This window comes from Symphalangus syndactylus, chromosome 22 (genome assembly GCF_028878055.3).
Source record: "Symphalangus syndactylus isolate Jambi chromosome 22, NHGRI_mSymSyn1-v2.1_pri, whole genome shotgun sequence".
NCBI lineage: Eukaryota > Metazoa > Chordata > Mammalia > Primates > Hylobatidae > Symphalangus > Symphalangus syndactylus.
This window is the reverse complement of record NC_072444.2, coordinates 30,505,746-30,521,605: the sequence shown is the minus strand read 5'-3', so window position 1 is coordinate 30,521,605 and position 15,860 is coordinate 30,505,746. Positions and strand designations below refer to the sequence as shown.

General features: G+C 50.9%; 1 protein-coding gene across 3 annotated transcripts in view; it reads right to left on the bottom strand.

The window, feature by feature from the left end:
- Positions 1-15,548, bottom strand: part of ACOT7 (acyl-CoA thioesterase 7) — a 130,941-nt gene extending 115,393 nt beyond the window's left edge. The window contains exon 1 of one of the 3 annotated variants that reach the window (XM_055262178.2): positions 14,440-15,548. In XM_055262178.2, coding sequence (XP_055118153.2) covers positions 14,440-15,089 — 650 coding nt within the window. In that variant the 5' untranslated portion in view covers positions 15,090-15,548. Of the gene's footprint in view, positions 1-5,571; positions 5,591-5,960; positions 6,237-14,439 lie in introns of those variants that run through there. The other 2 variants (XM_055262177.1, XM_063631974.1) reach the window with 2 other exon arrangements.
- Positions 15,549-15,860: the final 312 nt, after the last annotated feature.

The following is a 15,860-nucleotide window of genomic DNA, read 5'->3' as shown; positions in this document are numbered from 1 at the left end:
CCCAGGCCGCAGTGCAGTACTCTGGTCTCTAACTCACTTCACTGCAGCCTCGAATTCCCAGGCTCAAGCAATCTTCTCACCTCAGCCTCCCAAGTAGTTGGTACTACAGGCATGCACCACCACACCTGGCTAACTTTTTTAATTTATAGAGATGGGGTCTTCCTATGTTGCCCAGGCTGGTCTTGAACTCCTGAGCTCAAGCGGTCTTCCGACTTCGACCTCCCAAAGTGCTGGGATTACAGATGTGAGCCACAGGCATGATGGCCTGTAATCCCAGCAGTTTGAGAGTCTAAGGCGGGCATATCACTTTAGGTCAGGAGTCCAAGACCAGCCTGGCCAAAGTGGTGAAACTCTGTCTCTGCTGGAAAAAAAAATACAAGAATTAGCCGGGTGTGGTGGCGTGCACCTGTAGTCCTAGCTCCTTGGGAAGTTGAGGCAGGGGAATCACTTGAACCCAGGAGGTGGAGGTTGCAGTGAACTGAGATCATGCCACTGCACTCTAGCCTGGGCATCACAGCGAAGAAAAAGTAAAAAGACAACCCAGTGAGTGGAAAAAAATATTTGCAAATCACATCTGAAATAGCCAAACAATCATGAAAAAGAACAAAGCTGGAAGATTCACACTTTCTGATTTCAAAACTTACCACAAAGCTACAATAATCAAAACAGTATGGCATAAGCATAAAGACAGACATAAGAATCAACAGAACAGAGAGCCCAGAAACAAACTCAAATGATATATATGGTCAAATGATCTATGTGACAAGGGCATAAAGACCTTTTGACCTGTAATCCCAGCATGTTGGGAGGCTGAGGCGGGAGGATCACAAGGTCAGGAGTTCAAGACCAGCCTGACCAACATGGTGAAACCCCGTCTCTACTAAAAATACAAAAATTAGCCAGGCATGGTGGCACATGCCTGTAATCCCAGCTACTCAGGAGGCTGAGGCTTGAACCCAGGAGGTGGAGGTTGATGAGCTGAGATCATGCCGCCACACTCCAGCCTGGGCAACAGAGCAAGCCCATCTCAAAAAAAAAAAAAAAAAAAAAAAAAAAAAAAAGACCTTTCCATGGGGAAAGATAATCTTTTCAACAAATGGTGCTAAGGAACTGGATATTTACATGCAAAAGAATGAGTTGTACCTTTACCTAACAGCATATACAAAAAAAAACTCAAAATGGATCATAAGCCTAAAAGTAAAACCTAAAACTATAAAACTCTTAGAAGAAAACATAAGGCTAAAGCTTTACAACACTGGATTTGGCGACGATTTCTTGGTTATGACATCAAAGGGACAAGGAACAAAAGAAAACAAATTGTATGTCATAAGAACTTTAAAATGTGTGCATCAACAGACAATATCAGGCCGGGCGCGGTGGCTCACGCTTGTAATCCCAGCACTTTGGGAGGCCGAGGCGGGCGGATCACGAGGTCAGGAGATCGAGACCACGATGAAACCCCGTCTCTACTAAAAATACAAAAAAATTAGCCGGGCGTGGTGGCGGGCGCCTGTAGTCCCAGCTACTCGGAGAGGCTGAGGCGGGAGAATGGTGTGAACCCAGGAGGCGGAGCTTGCAGTGAGCCAAGACTGCGCCACTGCACTCCAGCCTGGACGACAGAGCGAGACTCCGTCTCAAAAAAAAAAAAAAAAAAAAAAAAAAAAACAGACAATATCAACAGAGTATAAACATATCCTACAGAATGGGAGAAATTATTTGCAAATCATATATCTGATAAGGGATTAATGTCCAGAATATATAGAGAACTCCTAAAACACAACAATAAAAAAAACCAAGCATACCCATTGCATTCACGTATCAAAATACCACACTATACCCATAAATATGTACAATTATTATGCGTTAAAAACAATAAAAGCAAAAATGGACACAGGGACTTTCTCAAACACCAAAAGCTATAGTCTTCAGTTTCAGAACACTGATGAAAATTTGAAAAATATATACATGGATACTTATATAGATACACAAGTATATGTATATAACATGCACATAATATACACTACACCTATACATGTCTATGTTCAAGTATACGAATAAGTATACAAACAGTTTAGCAATACATTTAATTTTCAGTTTAAAAAAAAAAACCTGATTCAAAAATGAGCAAAGAACTTGAGTAGACATTTCTACAAAGAAAAAATACAGCTGACAAATAAACACATGAAAAGACGCTCAACATCACTAAACATTAGGGAAATGCAAAGCAAAACCACAGTGAAACACCACTTCACACCCATTAGGATGGCTACTAAAAACAACAGAAAATAACAAGTATTGACAAGGATGCCCAGAAACCAGAACCCATGTACACTGTTGGTGGAAATGTAAAACGGCATAGCCACTGTGGAAAACGGTACGGTCATTTCTTGAAAGATTTAAAATAGAATTGCCATATGATCCAGCAATTCCACTTCTGGGTATATATCCTAAAGAACTGAAAACGGGGTCTCTGCTGTGTTCATAGCAGAATTATTCACAAGCTAAAATGTGGGATTAACCCAAGTGTCCATCCACAGATGATGGGATAAGCAAAATGTGGTCTATGCATGAAATGGAACATGATTCAGCCTTCAAAAGGAAGGGAATGAGTTGGGCATGGTGGCTCACACCTATAATCCCGACACTTTGGGAGGCTGAGGCGGGTGAATCATAAGGTCAGGAGATCGATACCACCCTGGCTAACACAGTGAAACCCCATCTCTACTAAAAATACAAAAAAAAAAAAAAAATTAGTTGGGCGTGGTGGTGGGCGCCTGTAGTCCCAGCTACTTGGGAGGCTGAGGCAGGGGAATGGTGTGAACCCAGGAGGTGGAGCTTGCAGTGAGGTGAGATCGTGCACTGCACTCCAGCACTGCACTCCAGCCTGGGTGAAAGTCCAAGACTTGGCCAGGCACGGTGGCACACGCCTGTAATCTCAGCACTTTGGGACGCTGAGGCAGGCGGATCACGAGGTCAAGACCATCCTGGCCAACACAGGGAAACCCTGTCTCTACTAAAAATACAAAAATCAGCTGGGCGTGGTGGTGGGCACCTGTAGTCCCAGCTACTCAGGGGGCTGAGGCAGGAGAATCGCTTGAATCTGGGAGGCGGAGGTTGCAGTGAGCCGAGATTGTGCCACCACACTCCAGCCTGGGCAACAGAGCAAGACTCTGTCTCAAAAAAAAAACAAAACAAAACTGAGCTGGACATTTAACAACGATTAAAATGAGCCTGGGAAACATAGTGAGACATAGTAGGTGACAGAGCAAATATGGCTACAAATACATATATGGTAGCCAGGTACTGTGACTCACACCTGTAATCCCAACACTTTGGGAGACAGACCGAAATGGGCAGATCCCTTGAGCTCAGGAGTTTGAGACCAGCCTGGCCAACGTGGCAAAATCCTGTCTCTACAAAAACTACAAAAATTACCCAGGTGTGGTGGCACGTGCCTGTAGTCCCAGCTACTCGGGTGGCTGAGGCAGGAGGATCACTTGAGGTAGAGGCTCAGTGACCGAGATTGCGCCACTGCATGAGGCCCAGAAGACAGAGTAACACCCTGTCTCGATTTAAAAAACAAAACAAAACAAAAACTGCCATCTTAACCATATACATATATACATATCATTAAGATGGCAGTATTTTTTTTTTTTTGGACAGAGTTTTGCGTTTGTCACCCAGGCTGGAGTGCAATGTCACAATCTTGGCTCACTGCAACCTCCACCTCCCAGGTTCAAGCAATTCTCCTGCCTCAGCCTTCCAAGTAGCTGGGACTATAGGCATGGGCCATCACGCCCAGCTAATTTTTGTATTTTTAGTAGAGACGGGGTTTCACCATGTTGCCCAGGCTGGTCTACAACTCCTGACCTCAGGTGATCCACCCACCTTGGCCTCCCAAAGTGGTGGGAATACAGGCGTGAGCCACCATGCCCGGCTAAGACGGCAGATTTTTTTAATGGTAAATTATATATTATGTGTATTTTAACACAGTTTTTTTTTTTTTTTTTTTTTGAAAGACAGGGTCTTGATCTGTCGCCCAGGCTGGATTGCAGTGGTGTAATCAGCTCACTGCAGCCTCCACTTCCTGGGTTCAAGCAATCTTCCTGCCTCAATCTCCTGAGTGGCTGAGACTACAGGCACACCCCACCTATCCCGCATCTGGCTAATTTTTTTTTTTTTTTTTTTTTTGAGAGGGAGTCTTACTCTGTCGCCCAGGCTGGAGTGCAGTGGCGGGATCTCAGCTCACTGCAAGCTCCGCCTCCCGGGTTCACGCCATTCTCCTGCCTCAGCCTCCCAAGTAGCTGGGACTACAGGCGCCCGCCACCACGCCTGGCTAATTTTTTTGTATTTTTAGCAGAGATGGGGTTTCATCGTGTTAGCCAGGATGGTCTCGATCTCCTGCCCTCGTGATCCACCCACCTTGGCCTCCCAAAGTGCTGGGATTACAGGCGTGAGCCACCATGCCCGGCCAACATCTGGCTAATTTTTTAATTTTTAGTAGAGATCAGGTCTTGCTATGCTGCCCAGGCTGACAACTTTTTTGAATTGGAAAATTTTCTTAATTAAAAAATTGTATCTGAGAAGGGACTTGCATCTAGAATATATAAGGAGCTCTCATCACTCAATAACAAAAAGACAATTAAGCCAACTGGAAAATAGAGGAAAGATCTGACTAGACAGTTCTCTAAAAATACACAGTGGTCAATAAGCACATGAAAAGATGCTCAGTATCATCTTCTCTCATTAGGGAAATGTACATCAAAGCCACAGTGAGATACCACTGCACATCTACTAGCATGGCTAGAATTCAAAAGATGGATAATAACAGGTGTTGATAAGGATATGGGGAAATTGAATCCTTTTTACACTGCTGGTGGGAATGTGAAATGGTGCAGCCACTTTGGAAACAGTCTCGTAATTCCTCAAGAGGATAACCACAAAATTACCATATGACCCAAAAATTCTATTCCTCGGCAAGCTGTTTTTACTCATGCTTTTAATAACAAACATGGGTGTCTCTTCAACCCCACTTCTCCAACTCTCCGACACTAGGTGGGTGTCCTACAATTCAATTAAAGTCTGCCACTACCTTCTGCGGTGTAGGAAGGTAAGGCTGAAAGCGCTAACCCGCTAATCCTCCCTTGGTCTTTCTGGAGACCAGCTCCCATCCTGAAGCTATCTAGGGCCCCCAGCCACCAGTTCTCTCATTAGCATACTAGACACTCTTAGGACTACAGAGGTCCCAAGGGCTTGGGGAGCTCCATGTCAGGAGAACAAAAAACCCTCCTGCCACCACTTTCAAAATTGATGGAGGTCATGGTCCCACAGCTCTGTGAACAAAAAACTGAAATCTACTAGCTTGTGCACATTAGTGAATGAATTGTATGGCATGCGAACTATAACCCAATAAAGCTGGCACAAAGGGGGAGGTATGTATGCCCACTCAACAGAGTTTCTGTAAAGTTTAGGAGAAATAAAGTATGCAAAAGCCATCTGTAAGCAGCTCAATACTGCACTGTTAGGATCAGCCAATCGTGCAGGGACAGCTCCCTCTGGCCCCGCACCAACCTTCTGGTCTAAAATCACAGCTCAACCTCCAGCCTAGGGACAAAGCAGGGCACGGATGCCAGCTGCCAGCTGTGAGCCAGCACAGCTGCTGGCTCGCAGGAGCCTTGATCTGCAGAGGCCCACATTCCCACAGCCCAGGGTTGCCAGGTCACCTCCTCCAACAAAGCCTGGGGGTTCTGCTGGTCCCTAGGGGAAGAACATGCCTGGTCTCCACTGATGATGGCCATTTAAATGGGCACCTTCAATCCAGCAAAACACACAGCTCATCCAATACCCGGCCCTACTACCCTCCCCAAAACTCCTCCAAGTTATGTGGCCCAAGGCCCTGGCTGCCCAGTTGGCCTCGCAAGCAGGACACCATGGGCACAAAATATTCCCAGTCATCCTACCTTCCAGTAATGCAGGCTCCACAGGGTGGGAGATCAGCCCTGGGTCCAACCACCTGGATGGGAGTGCAGCACCCTCGCCGGGGCCCCATACATCCCTGGCCAGCCACCAGCCTCCTGGAAGATGCCTGCCTCCCAAACTCACAGAGCCGGAGAGCCCTGGCAAGCAGCTTCATCCTACAGTAAGTGGGCAAACTGTTTACCCAGTGACAAGCATGATGCCCGGCAGAGCCTAAGCCTGTGTCTGCCTGGCCGGCTCAGCAGTGAGCCACTCTGATCCCTCCCTGATAGAAAGCACCAGGCTCCTGCTCCTCCTAGGACCGCCCCTCCCCCACCAGCCCCCAGCAAGCCGCCTCCTCGGCTTCCGGAACTGGATCACAGGATGTTCTCTACAAAAGACCAGTGATGCAAGGAATCCATGACTCGGCCTGAACTCACAGACAGGGAAACAGGACAGGGCCACCACCCCTCTGCGGGAGAGGATGAACTGGGTGGGGTCGCAAGCAACACTCATAAGGGTTCCCACCTCCAGGACCTTAAAACTCGCACCACTCAGGCTGGCCCTCAGGCAAGTAGAAGAACGAGTTCCACCCGGGCCGAGTTCTACCTGGGCAGAGAGGTCTTGGCTCATAGGCACCAGGAGAGCTGGAAGGCTGCGGGGAAGCCGATGAAGGCCAACACACCGCACAACACAGCAGGTGCCTGGCCCCTCTCTGACAGTGGCCCTCAAGCTCCAGGAGGGCCGAGGAAAATGCAGATTCCTGGGCCTACCCCTCCCTGACCTTCCCCGCCCCTGGAGTTAGAGACAGTAGCTCTGGGGTGGAGGCTCAGGAGCCTGATTTTGTTTTTATTCTTCATTGTGGTAAACATCAAATGCTTATAAGAGTAGAGGGAGGAGGGAGCGAACCCCTATGTCCCCATCAAGCAGCCCCAAAACAGTCAGCTCAGGGCACCTCTGGTCTCTGCTCCCACCTGCTCCCCATGCCAGGTTATTCTGCAGCAAATCCCGGACTTCCCAGTACGACATCGTAAATATGTCTGCATTTCCTCTCAAAGATAAAAGCTCCTTGTAAAAAACCTAAAGGAGGGGTATGGTGACTCATGCCCATAATTCCAGCACTTTGGGAGGCCGAGGTGGGAAGATCACTTGAGCCCAGGAGTTCGAGACTCGCCTGGGCAACAAAGTGAGATCATGTCTCTACAAAAAATCTTTTTAACATTAGCCAGGCACGGAGGCATGCACTTGTAGTTCCAGCTACTCGAGAGGCTGAGATGGGAGAATCCCTTGAGCCCAGGAGGTTGGGGCTGCAGAGAACCATGATTGCACCACTGTACCACTTAGTTGCCTGGGTAACTAAGCGAGACCCTGTCTCATATAAAAATAAAAACCACAAAACAAAGATCTCATCTAAAATATCATTCAAATTCCTAGTATCATTAAATAGCAAGTGACTTCATGTTTCTGTCCTAAATGAATTGAAATCTGCATTTGTGAACTTCATTCACAAGATCCCAAGTCTTTGTTGCCTGGTGAAGAGAAACTGCAGTGTGCAGGGAACAGGGTACTACAGGACTACAGGGATACAGGAGTGAGGCCCAGCACTGAGCTCGATCCAGTTCCATCAACACGAAATTCTAGAAGAAGCACAGCGAGTGAGTGAAAGCAGATCTTTTTGCCAGGGGCCAACAGTAGGGGAATTTTGGGAGTCTGGAAATATTCGACATCACAACTGGGCTGGCCACTACTCAGTGTGTACACTCATCAAAACTCAGCAAATTGTATGTTTCAAATATTCTTGTGTATGCATTCTAAATATATCTCAATAAAGCTGGTTTAAAAAAGCAAACTACAAAACAATTACCCTACCTTAAAAAAAAAAGTAGTGATTCCTTAAAATCATTATCAAGGGACTATTCAAGTTTCCCCATTATCTCCTCAATCTTCATCTTGTTGACTCTCTGCTGAAGTACTATTCACATGCAGAAAACCCATATTTGCAACAGACTTCCCCAGTTATTCCCACGCAGGGGTCCAAGGATGGGGAGGCACATCCTTGATCCCCCTCCCCAGGAGGGCTCTGAGAGAGGCCAAGGGGTGGGATGGCAAGACAGCCTATGGAGTCACCCCCTGGTGCAGGCTACACAGGCCAGGTGGGTCACACAGGAGAAAGCCACTTCTGGTCTGACCAGAAATGGGGAGCCAGCCAGCTGCAGGTGCCAATTCCAGGGTAATGCCAGGCTAACTGGCCCACTTACAGGGTGAGGTTGGACAGTGGGTAGACAAAGGCCTCCCCACGCACAGGCTCTCTGGGATACAAAGACTGCCTCTTCGCCCAGGGTCCCCACATCCCAGCAGCAAGAGAGCCAGCACTGTAAATCATTTTACAGAACGCTCCAGAATACAAGCTCTGAGTGTGGCTTCCGTAAATCAGGTTCTTTCTTTCTTTGTTTTTTGTTTTGTTTTTTTTTTTGAGATGGAGTTTTGCTCTTGTTACCCAGGCTGAAGTGCAATGGCACAATCTCGGCTCACTGCAACCTCCGCCTCCCAGGTTCAAGAGATTCTCCTGCCTCAGTTTCCCAAGTAACTGGGATTACAGGCACCCGCCACCATGCCCAGCTAATTTTTTTTTTTTTTTTTTTTTTTTTTGAGACCAAGTCTCGCTCTGTCGCCCAGGCTGGAGTGCAGTGGCGGGATCTCAGCTCACTGCAAGCTCCGCCTCCCGGGTTCATGCCACTCTCCTGCCTCAGCCTCCCCAGCAGCTGGGACTACAGGCGCACACTGCCACGCCTGCCTAATTTTTTGTATTTTTAATAGAGATGGGGTTTCACCATGTTAGCCAGGATGGTTTCGATCTCCTGACCTCGTGATCCGCCCACCTGGGCCTCCCAAAGTGCTGGGATTACAGGCGTGAGCCACCGTGCCTGGCCCACGCCCAGCTAATTTTTGTATTTTTAGTAGAGATGGGGTTTCATCATGTTGCCCAGGATGGTCTCTATCTCTTGACCTCATGATCCACCTGCCTTGGCTTCCCAAAGTGCTGGGATTACAGGCTTCAGCCACAGTGCCTGGCCAGGTTCTTTCTTTTCATGAATTCCATTATAAAACCAAAGACAGAACCGGGCCTGGTGCAGTGGCTCACACCTGTAATTCCAGCACTTTGGGAGGCCGAAGCGGGCAGATCACTTAAGGTCAGGAGTTCGAGACCAGCCTGGCCAACACAGTGAAACCCCGTCTCTACTAAAAATACAAAAATTAGCCGAGTGTGGTGGTGGGTGCCTGTAGTCCCAGCTACTCAGGAAGCTGAGGAGAGGAGAATTGCTTGAACTGGGGAGGCAGAGGTTGCAGTGAGTCAAGATCCTGTCACTGCACTCCAGCCTGGGCGACAGAGTGAGACTCTCTTAAAAAAAAAAAAAAAAAAAAAAAAGCCGGGCGCAGTGGCTCACGCCTGTAATCCTAACACTTTGGGAGGACGAGGTGGGCAGACCACAAGGTCAGGAGATCGAGACCACCCTGGCTAACACGGTGAAACCCCGTCTCTAATAAAAATACAAAAAAAATTAGCCGGGCATGGTGGTGGGCACTTGTAGTCCCAGCTACTTGGGAGGCTGAGGCAGGAGAATGGCGTGAACCCAGGAGGCGGAGCTTGCAGTGAGCCGAGATCACGCCATTGCACTCCAGACTGGGCAACAGAGCGAGACTCCGTCTCAGGAAAAAAAAAAAAAAGACAAAGGTAGAGCCCCTCTTTGTCTTTTCCCTTGGGGGAAATAATTCTAACCCCATAACATACTGAAATTCATAGCCACTCAACTACTGTTTATTGACCTGTCAACTAGACCCCAGACACTATTCTAGGCATTCATGGTACCACACGGTACAACACAATTCCTGATCTCAGGAAACTTCCTGGTAGATCTGCATCTAAGAGCATAGCAAGCAAAGAAAACACAAAAAAACCTTGTAGATTTCACACATCTACCTATAAATAAAGCATGCCAAGTTATCTGCCTGCTGGGTGGTGTCCATGTCAAGGTCCCCCTCCATCAGCATGGTTATTCCAGAGCTGGCTACAGTCCCCAGAAAGCCTTGGAGTTTCCTTTAGATACACCCTGCCCCTCACAGACCTACCAGTAAATCGATGTTTAAATTTCTCTACATATTGCACGCCCCAAAAGATAGCCACCAGCCACAGGTGGCTACCCACCTGAATTTAATTTGATGCAATTAAAAACTCTGTTCCTGTCGGCCGGGCGCGGTGGCTCACACTTGTAATCCCAGCACTTTGGGAGGCCGAGGCGGGCGGATCACGAGGTCAGGAGATCGAGACCACGGTGAAACCCCGTCTCTACTAAAAAAAATACAAAAAATTAGCCGGGCGTGGTGGCGGGTGCCTGTAGTCCCAGCTACTCGGAGAGGCTGAGGCAGGAGAATGGTGTGAACCCGGGAGGCAGAGCTTGCAGTGAGCCGAGATTGCGCCACTGCACTCCAGCCTGGGCAACAGAGCGAAACTCCGTCTCAAAAAAAAAAAAAAAAAAAAAAAATTCTGTTCCTTTCGTGACCAGCCTGACCAACATGGTGAAACTCCATCTCTACTAAAAAAATACAAAAAAATTAGCTGGGCATGGTGGCAGGTGCGTGTAATCCCAAGTACTCAGGAGGCTGAGGCAGGAGAATCAGTAGAACCTCGGAGGCAGAGGTTGCAGTGAGCCGAGATGGCATCTAGCCTGGGGGACAGGGAAAGACTCCATCTCAAAAAAAAAAAAAGCCCCTATCCCTTCAACAGTGTCTGAACTGAGAACATGTGACCATTCTGTCGAAGATGGTGGGGATTTGGACATCCTCACCCCTGCTAGACTGTGACCCCTTAAGGCAGGGGCCAAATTTTCCACACGTTTCCCTCCTGGTGCTATGCTTCTTGGTAGTGTCCAGTAAAGCCTTGTTAAATTCATGGGCATGGCTGTGCTAGGCCAGGAGGCTCCTCTTTCAACTTGGGGTGTCAGTTCAGATGTCCTTAAAGGGCTCCCCATCCTAGTACAGTCACTCTGCAGTGTCCTGCGGTTTCTCTGAGTCCAGCCGATGTGACCACAGCCTTCTCTTCATAGGCCTACCCCTACCACCGCTCCCGCCTACTCCTTTGGCAGTCACGCTCTGCACCTGAGGCTCACCTGCTCACTCATGAGCAGGGGCAGCCAGGCATCCTGCTCACCAGTCGTCTGGCCAAGGCAGCCACTTAGAAACAATATGCAATTGGCCAGGCACGGTGGCTCATGCCTGTAATTCTCAGCACTTTGGGAGGCCGAGGCGGGCAGATCATCTAAGGTCAGGAGTTCGAGACCAGCCTGGCCAACATGGTAAAACCCCATCTCTGCTAAAAATATAAAAATTAGCTGGGCACGGTGGTGCACGCCTGTAGTCCCAGCTACTCGGGAAGCTGAGGCAGGAGAATCACTTGAACTAAGGAGGCAGAGGTTGCAGTTAGCCGAGAGTGTGTCACCGCACTCCAGCCTGGGTGACAGAGTGAGACTCCATCTCCAAAAAAAAGAAACAATATGCAATTGTGAAGCAGACTTGGTTTACAGTGGGTAAGAAAAAGCACACACGGGCCAGGCGCAGTGGCTCATGCCTGTAATCCCAGCACTTTGGGAGGACAAGGCGGGCAGATCACCTGAGGTCAGGAGTTCAAGACCAGCCTGGCCAACATGGTGAAACCCCGTCTCTACTAAAAATACAAAAATTAGCCAGGCATGATGGCGGATGCCTATAATCCCAGCAACTCAGGAGGCTGAGGAGGGAGAATCGCTTGAACCCAGGAGGCAGAGGTTGCAGTGAGCTGAGATCGCGCCATTGCATTCCAGTCTGGGTGACAGAGCAAGACTGCCTCAAAAAAAAAAAAAAAAAAAGCACACACATACTGTATGGAAGTGTCTAAAGCTATACAAAAATCTAGTAACTAGGCTGGGAGCAGTGGCTCACGCCTGTAATCCCAGCACTTTGAGAGGCTGAGGCGGGAGGATCACCTGAGGTCAGGAGTTCAAGACCAGCCTGGCCAACATGGAGAAACCCCGTCTCTACTAAAAACCCAAAAATTAGCCAGGCATGGTGGCGCACTCTTGTAATCCCAGCTACTCGAGAGGCTGAGGCCCAAGAATCACTTGAGCCCGGGAGGCAAGGGCTGCAGTGAGCTGAGATCGGGCCACTGTACTCCAGCCCGGGTGACAGAGTGAGACTCTGTCTCAAAAAACAAAAAATCTAGTAACTGTTAGAAGCTGGGTGAAAAAAGACAACATGTATAAATTGGCTATTCACCATCCTGAAGAAGTAAATAAAAGGCCAGCCTTCCACAGGAAGATTTAAATCAAGGTTTCCTTTATTCAGGAGAGGGGTGGGAAGAATACTGGATCTAGAGTCAGAAGACTTGGGCAGGGGCTGTCCCTGGAGCTCCTGGAGCAGGATGACCTTACATAGTTAACTCAACTCCCAAAACTGCCATTTCCTCCTCCACACAGGTAAGGGTGGCACTACTGACCATCAATCTCCCAGGGAAGTTGGGCAAACCAAGTGGGATGAAACAGGTATAAGCTCTTTGCAAACCATGGAGCCCAAGGTTCCCAGCCAATACTCAGCAGAGCTGATTCAGGGACCTGATGCAGGCCGTCTGTCTCCAGTTATTTCCATTTTTTTTTGCCCCCCTTTCCCCATCTCCAGAGTCGATGGGACCAGAACAGCCACACAGCCAAAGTCAAAGGGGCAGGGCTCCCCCAAAGACGTTCCCCCTCTGGAAAAGTCAAAATCGACCTTGAGGTAAGGAGAGGCCCTCGACCAGGCCAGAAGATGAGACTGAGAGTCAAGGAGCACCATTGACCCAGGACTTGCTATATGCCCAGCCTCCCCAGAGATGTCAACATCTACAGGAAAGTAACTTGCTTCTATTGGACTTGAGCCCTGAGTACTGAGTAGAATAAATTTCTCTACATATTGCACGCCCCAAAAGATAGCCACCAGCCACAGGTGGCTACCCACCTGAATTTAATTTGATGCAATTAAAAACTCTGTTCCTGTCGGCCGGGCGCGGTGGCTCACACTTGTAATCCCAGCACTTTGGGAGGCCGAGGCGGGCGGATCACGAGGTCAGGAGATCGAGACCACGGTGAAACCCCGTCTCTACTAAAAAAAATACAAAAAATTAGCCGGGCGTGGTGGCGGGTGCCTGTAGTCCCAGCTACTCGGAGAGGCTGAGGCAGGAGAATGGTGTGAACCCGGGAGGCAACCTCTGCCTCCTGGGTTCAAGCGATTCTCCCTCCTCAGCCTCCTGAGTTGCTGGGATTATAGGCATCCGCCATCATGCCTGGCTAATTTTTGTATTTTTAGTAGAGACGGGGTTTCACCATGTTGGCCAGGCTGGTCTTGAACTCCTGACCTCAGGGCTCCTGACCTTGAGCCCAAGGTCAGTCTGTGATGCCCAACCCCCAAATGTGAGGAACCCACCACCAAAACAGAAAGCAGCTCTCTCTCCTGGTAGTCCATCAAGCAGGATAGGACCGGTCGCAGGCCACCGAGCCTGTGTGCAGTGGCTGAAAACCTAGACTCCTTGTCCTCACTTAGCTCATGCACAAATGCCAGCCTGCTGCTTCCGATTCTGCCGAAGAGAACTGCAAAGTAACCTTGAGGCTGCCCTCCCCACCTCCTATGGGAAATGAGCTTGTTCATGATCTCCAGCCTCCAGCTTCCTCTGGGGGCCTGCATCTATCTACTCAGTACCTGGTGGAGGAAGAGGGGGTGCTCTAGAAAGACAACCCTTTGCCTCTATTGTGTAAGATGCTTTCAAGCCCAATAGACCACTGATTCCTTTTTCTTGATAGTAAACTGTTAGAGGCAGACAGTATTATCTGTTCTTCCTTTTAACACCTGCCCTCCCCCAAACCGAAGCAGTGCACTGAAGACGGTAGCTCTGCAACCTCCTCCCACAGGGGCACCCACCGAAGGGCTCGCGCGGCTCTGGGCACCTCCCCTCCACCTCTGGGGGCTTTGGTTAGCGCAGCACAACCGCCGAGGTAACGATCCCGAATCCTCGAGGAGGCTAAGCAGGACCACGGGGCTGAGGCTCCGGGATGCTCGGGCGAGGCCCGAGGCGGGGCGGCCCACGGGCGCCGGTCGCCGGGCTCTGGAGCTGTGCATTGACCTCCGCCCGCCCCGTCTCTGCCTGGCTTTCTCGCCCTAACGGCCCGTGGCGCGGCCGCCGCCCTGGAGATGCGGCCGGAAGGAGCCAGCGGGAGGCGGGCGGGGGCCGCCCGGCTTGTGCGGCATCGCGAGTCGCATCCCGGCCGCAGGCGGGCGGGGGTCCGGGGCGGCGGCACGGGAGGCCGTGCCGGGAATCGGCAGGCGGGGGCGGCTTCGCGGGTGGGGACCACAGGGCCGAGCGGGGCAGGCCGGGGGCGGTGACCGGCGTGCCTGGCCGCTGCAGGCGGCGCGCGGGCCCTCTCTTACCGGCAGATCTGGATGGCGGACGGCGTCTCGACGTCTGGGCCCGACATGCTGGGGGCTGCGGCGGCGGATGCGGCGGGCGGCTGCAGAAAGGCGCAGGTGTCTAGCAGGCCCGGCGCGGAATGAATGAGCCTGGGCCGCGCCATCAAGGGGGAGGGCGGAGGTGGAGCGATGGGGCCGGTGAGGCGGGGCCTGCGCGCCGGGGGCGAATCGAACGCGGCCTCCCCGCGCCGACCCCGCCCCCGCGCTGGCCCCACCCCGAGCCCCGCCTCCCAGGCCGCCAAGGCTGCCGCGAGCTCGCCCGGGCGTAGGATTCTGGCGGCGTGAGGGCCCAGGCTAGCGGCGCTTCCAGAAGGTTCGGTGGCGGGGAAGGCCGGCGAGCCGCAGCAGCAGCGTCCGACCTGGTGGCAGCCCCTAGGGAAGCGTCTGGGGCGGCCCAAGTGGCGGAGCAGGGCGGACTTGGGCCCTCGCTCTCTGCGCGGCGGTAAATATTTGTGCTGGGCGTTCCCGGCCGCCCGCGCTGCCGATTCGCTGCCGCGCCCAGTGCCTGGGCGGCAGGATGAGGTCAGAGCGGAAGGCGCGGCCCGGGCGCCTGGCAGTCGGCCCAACTCCCAACCTCGCCCCCAACCCACCCCGGCACCAGTCGCCCGCATCGCGGCTCTCGCTAAGATCGGCCCTAAGAGAGAATGGAAGGCTGTTTCCTGGAAAGGAGCATTGGTGACGGCTGCTGGGAAGACACGGGGGAACTGAACGGGCCTTTGCTGCCGCAGCACAAAGCGTCAGGAGGTGGGGAGGAGGAAAGGCCCGCGCCTGTCTACACCGCCGGCTGCAGTAAAACTGGGAGCGCTGAGCGCCAGCCTGGAGGTGCATGTGTTGCAGTGAGGAGCCCTGAAACATGCCGTGTTTTACTGCACACGATGTGCCCTTGAATGGAGTCCAGGCGAGTCGAGATCACCAAAAAAAATCCACCAAAAAACACCCAAGAGGGGTGAAGCAGTCACCCCCCACGTTTTGGAATGACACCTTTTTACTTGCTAGGCAGTTTGACCTTTTCCGAATTTTCTACAGTGCACATACATTTGTTACTTACATCTTTAAATTAAAACCCACGCAACTCCGGCTCCGCAGTGCAATTTGAACAACCCATTTACACTCAGCGAGGTAGCTCTGAAGGAACTGTGCCTCACCCCGGTGACCCTTGAGTTACCAGACCGTGGAGGCAGCCCGCAGCATGATCTGTAGCTCCCAGGAGCAGGGGCAGTCCAAGTCAGAACTCTGTGATTTCAAGACTTTTATACTAAGAATTTCGTTTTTCTGTTTTCTTTTTTTGAGACTGAGTCTCGCTCTGTCGTCCAGGCTGGAGTGCAGTGGCGCAACCCCCGATCACTGCAAGCTCCGCCTTCCGGGTTCACACCATTCACCTG